The sequence below is a fragment of the Nestor notabilis genome, unplaced genomic scaffold (assembly GCF_000696875.1).
Source record: "Nestor notabilis isolate BGI_N333 unplaced genomic scaffold, ASM69687v1 scaffold24677, whole genome shotgun sequence".
NCBI classification, from domain to species: domain Eukaryota; kingdom Metazoa; phylum Chordata; class Aves; order Psittaciformes; family Psittacidae; genus Nestor; species Nestor notabilis.
In genome coordinates this window covers 10499-15616 of record NW_009936447.1, presented here as the reverse complement: position 1 = coordinate 15616, position 5118 = coordinate 10499, and the positions used below count along the sequence as shown (strand labels likewise).

The 5118-nt window shown below is 50.7% G+C and overlaps 1 protein-coding gene across 1 annotated transcript in view; it reads left to right on the top strand.

The window, feature by feature from the left end:
• Positions 1 to 5118, top strand: part of PTCHD2 (patched domain containing 2) — a gene marked incomplete at its 3' end in the record, with an annotated part of 17021 nt that overhangs the window by 8187 nt on the left and 3716 nt on the right. Inside the window, exons 9-15 of the mRNA XM_010018362.1 lie at positions 117 to 278; positions 672 to 794; positions 1405 to 1541; positions 2214 to 2395; positions 2842 to 2972; positions 3083 to 3258; positions 4227 to 4353. Coding sequence (XP_010016664.1) covers positions 117 to 278; positions 672 to 794; positions 1405 to 1541; positions 2214 to 2395; positions 2842 to 2972; positions 3083 to 3258; positions 4227 to 4353 — 1038 coding nt within the window. The remainder of the gene's footprint in view (positions 1 to 116; positions 279 to 671; positions 795 to 1404; positions 1542 to 2213; positions 2396 to 2841; positions 2973 to 3082; positions 3259 to 4226; positions 4354 to 5118) is intronic.

The window sequence follows — 5118 nt, the reverse complement described above, 5'->3', positions numbered from 1 at the left end:
GCTGGTCCTTTTTCCTGGTGAAAATACCATCTTTCTGCCCCAACCCTGCTGTCTGAGTATGTCCTAGGAGCAAAATGCATGTAGGGTCCCACACACTTATGGTCTTCTCCTTGCAGGGCTCTTTCTCCTGGTTTTGCTGCTGTCCATATTCTTTGCTAGCCGCCTCCATCCAGCTAGCCGTGCTCCAGTCTTGTTCCGCCCAGACACTAACATCCAGGTGCTGCTAGACCTCAAATACAACCTGAGTGCTGAAGGCATCTCCTGCATTACCTGCTCAGGTGAGAGTGCTGGACCCCAGACCATGGTGGGTGCAGCCTGGCCTAAGCCCTGGGCTGGAGGAGCTGAAACGTGAGGTAGAGGCTTACGTTGTTCAAATATCCCATTGCACGTTGGGAGAGGGATGGTTGGGTGGCCTGTAGGAGTGAAGTATTTTGAAACATGTTTCCTGCTTTAGTCAGGAGCTGCCTGAGTGTTTCTGCTGCAGCAATTCCTTTTACAGTCCATGAAAACTGCCTGTTTATAAGTGCTGGTGACACACCAGTGACCAGCTGAGGGTCTGTGGCTCTGTGTTCCCTGATAAGGGTTTGGTGTTCAGTAGCAGTGTGTGCAGGGCTGGTAGCTCTCTTGTTATGCCCTTTACTCTTTCCTTCCTGACTAACCATGTGGGACAGGTTTGTTTCAGGAAAAGCCCCACAGTTTGCAGAACAACATCCGAACCTCCTTGGAAAAAAAGAAGAGGGGCTCAGGGTCACCCTGGGGAAGCAAAGGGAGCATAAGTGATACAGGGCAGCAAGGTAAGTGGGCATAGTGACTGACCACATTTGGGTCCAGGGCCTAGGGGTCTGCTCAGGTAAAAAACTGAATTATAGGATCTCTGAATAGCTGACGGGGAATAATTCTCTTCAGCCCATGTCCTGCTGAGCCCTAGTGCTGGATGCAAGGGGGATGTTACAATTCCCCTTCCCCCAAATGCCTACTGCTCTCTAGGTCATGGTCCTGTAACCCTGGTGGCAGTATAGTGACAAATCCCTCTGGTCTGTATACAGGGCTAGGAGCTCAGAGCTTTTGAATCCCCATCCTCTGTCAAAACCTTGTTGACAGGCCATGAGGAGAATAAATTCAGCCTGCTTTGCAGGGGATTTTGAGGGTAAAAGAGTTATTGGGCCAGGTCGCAAGCTGACATGAATCAGTTAAGCCATCAGGAATTACTGCAGCTCAGACATACCTGTGAAAACCTGTGAAAGGTGTGCTGTGCTGCTGGAAGGCAGAGCCTGTGCCTGCTGCCCCGCAGGAGATGGCATATCAGAACAGACCAGAAGAACCCTCTGCTTTGGTGCTGCCCGTGTCTGTAGGATTCGGTGATTGAGAAGTACCACTCGCCCTCATGTCCTCTGTTTTCTTCAGATCTCCAGGGCACTGTGTACATCTCCAAGTCCAGAAGCAAGGGGAGGACGGCTGTCTACAGATTCTCACTCAATGCCAGTGTCCCTGCCCCCTGGCAGATGGTGTCACCAGGAGATGGGGAGGTGCCTTCATTCCAGGTGAGTCACTCCAGGGGTGTTGGACCCTCTATCAAGTGTGGAGCACTCAACAGGTGAGCCCAAGAGCCTCCTCCTGTCTCTCCACGGGGTTGTAGGTAGCTCAGGGTGAAGGTTGATAGAATCATAGGGCATTGCAGCAAAGTGGCTAACACAGAGGGCATTGTGCCTGGCATCGGTAAAGATTACACCTCGTAGTGCCACAGGACTTTACCTGCTGTTACTGTGATGTGACTGTTAGCAACAGGAGCAGAAGTGTGAGTGTCTGTGGAGATCAGATGAGGCCTGGCATCATCAGCTGAGCTCGTTCTAGTAGAAACTGCTACTGAAACAGCTCCCGGCCTCCTGTCCATCCACAGACACAGGCAAGCAGCCAGCACTGCTTGTGCACAGGCCATGTTGGACACACACCCCCAGGAGGACTCACTGTCTGATGTCCCTCACCCTGGACAGAGCAGCCACTGTTCAGCCTAGGCCACAGAGAATGGGGGTGGTGAGGGGGCCCCATCACACCCTGGGGAGGAGGCAGGCTGGGGCTGGCTGGGTTTGTGCCTGCAGTGCTCATTCTGTGTGGCTGTGCCAGTGCTCAGGGAGGAGGGGAGTGTGTGATGCTAATGTGCAACAGGCTGCAACCCTGTGGAGTTAAGTGTCTGTTTTCATTAATCCATTGCTTAGGTGTATAGAGTGCCTTTCGGTAACTTCACCAGGAAGCTGACAGCTTGTGTGTCCACAGTAGGGCTGCTTAAGCAGATGAGCCCCAGGAAGTGGATGATGACCACGTTGTCCTGTGACACCAAGAGAGGCTGGAAGTTCGACTTCAGTTTCTACGTGGCCGCCAAGGAGCAGCAGCGAACACGGTAACCTTCCAAAACCCTCTCATGGGCACGCAGCAAAACCAGCACAGCTGAGTGGCTGATATGGTTTAAATAATGTCCTGTGCCAGTCCTGCCCTCAGCTGGTGACATCCATGGTCTAGGACTTGCTTTGCTGTAAATGTACCCCATCTTTGCAAAGCTATTTTGCAGGCCTGTAGCATCATTAATGTGCCAAAGGCTTGGCAGGGGCAGGACTGTGACTGGGGGCTTCTTTGGGTAGCAAAAAGATATTGTCCATCTTGATCTTGCCCTTACTCACCTGAACTCTCGGGCTGAATAGGCAGCACAGAATATGCAGTGGTTAGGGATCCAGGCCTCGAGTTGCTCACCTTTTCCTTCTGTCCCTGAGCACATCTGTTTCCATGTAATGCTTTGGACACATCTTTACTGCCTCTTGTCCCCCATAACAAACTTTATTTGCTGCACAGGAAGCTGTATTTTGCCCAGTCACACAAGCCCCCTTACCATGGCCGAGTGTGTGCAGCACCTCCTGGCTGTCTTCTCAGCTCTAGCCCAGATGGACCCACCAAAGGCATCCTTTATGTTCCCAGTGAGAAAGGTAAGCAGATGAGGACCTGTTCAGCTGTGCCTGGCTATCAGGTCCAGAGAGTCAGCCCTTTCTTTTTTGCCACCTTCTGATGTAACCAACCTTTCTTCTGTATTTGCCAGCAGCACCCAAAGCAAGGCTGTCAGCCACTTCTGGATTTAATCCTTGCATGAACACGGGCTGCGGGAAGCCAGCGGTGCGGCCGCTGGTGGACACAGGAGCCATGGTGTTCGTGGTGTTTGGCATCAGAGGTGTTAATCGCACGAGACACCCAGACAACCACGTCATCGGAGACATGGTACACACATTCTGCATGCTGAGGGCTGCTGAGTGAAGGGTGGCCTCCCTGGACGGTGTTTAGTTAATCCCCGCAGCATAGGCAGCATCGTCCAGCGGACTTGACAGATCGAAGAGCGTACATGGTCACATCGCTGTGGGTCAGAAGTACATTTCTATTTTTAGCAAATTCACAATAATGGAGACCAGGAAGCCCCTACTGAAATCACTTCAGACTTTTCAGAAAATACCTTTCTGAGTGCAGTACCTCACCTTCTAATTTTGAGTCTCAATCTGGCTTTCCTAAGGAATGTAGAAGCAAACCCATCTTGAGCTCAGTATGAAAATCTCACTGCAAATTGAAGATGCAGGGAACTGATGTTTTCTATAATTGCTTATCTTGTTTTGAGGTATTAACATGAAAAAATACAAATCAGTTACTCAGGGGAAATGTTACTAAATGTGACTCTTGAAGGAACAGCTTATCTCCTAGATCTGATACCTTGACAAATTCACAGCCTTTCCCCAGAAAATTCATGCTTTGCTCTGGTCACTTGGCAGATGCACTTCACCTTTCTGCTCTTCTTCTTCCTACCTTCTTATATGGGGGGACTGTGCAGGATCAGCCTTTGCCTGTTTCCTTCGGAGGGGGCAGTGTGAAATGCAGGCAGTGAACTGGGCACGAAGCTGGAGTTCCATGCTGGGCACTGCCAGGCATTCAGAGCTGCTCCTTAGGCAGACCCTAATGGTTTGGGGCATGGTGCTTGTTCATTTATCAGTGCTTCTGTCACACTGCCTGACTTTTGGGGGGATACATGTAATTTCTTCCTGTGTTAGTAAGGCAAAGCTGTCTGGTGGCCTTTTCCACCATACAACCTGTGGTCTGTGTAAGCTTGTCCCAGGAGAAGACTCAGCTTCTGCCTTCATGCGCCAGTTGCTGTGTATCTGCCTCACATGTGGTTCTCTTCTTGTTGTGTCTCCTTGTGAAAGGGCAGCGTTATCTATGATGACAGCTTTGACCTCTTCAAAGAGATTGGCAACCTGTGCCGCCTCTGCAAAGCCATCGCCAGCAACACGGAGCTGGTGAAGCCAGGAGGGGCTCAGTGCCTGCCCTCTGGTAGGTAGGACTAACACCAACACAGGGTCCTGGGGAGATCCTGGGTGCCTGGGTGGAGACCGGTTCTTGCCTTCCAAGTCTGAGGAGCGTGGCTGCAAAGGGCTTTTAAACATTCAGGTCCTGGCTTGATAAAGCAGGGAAAGGAAAGGGGAGGTACCAGTCAGTAGCGGATACAGGCAGTGCAGGGAGGAGAGGCAGTTCTTAGCAGTCAGCTCTCCTGACCTCGTTGCAGCACAGCTCTACCTGTTTCCACCTGGCTTTAGTCATAGCTCCCATCTCCATGGGCCATTCACCTCATGCTTCCATGTGTTGTGCCAACTGTTTTGGGGATGAGAAAGACACAGTGAACAGGACAGGAATATCAGTTCTGCAGCTCTGCTTGCAGTATTTGTTTGGGCTGGGGTCCTCAACAGCAAACCAGAAAGGGTGGCTGCTTCTTGCTGCCTCTTTTTCTTCCACAGCAGCTTTACCCTTCTAGAACAGGCCCCTGTTCATGCTTTCTAGGACATAAGAGAAATGGTCTCTTTAACTCCAGAGGCACTGGGCATGTTCTTCAGGATTTAATCCAGTGTAAAGAACAGAATTGCATCCGTTCTTTCCAGTCATAGGTATTGCTTGTGATACACTTATAATCTTTTGGACAAGTAAATATCTTCTCAATAGCTCCTGAATAAGCAGCAAATCACACCGGATCTCACTGGGATGAGGCTACTCACTGCCCCTGTGGCTTCTAACCAGTGACTGTCTCTTCCAGCTTCAGAGATC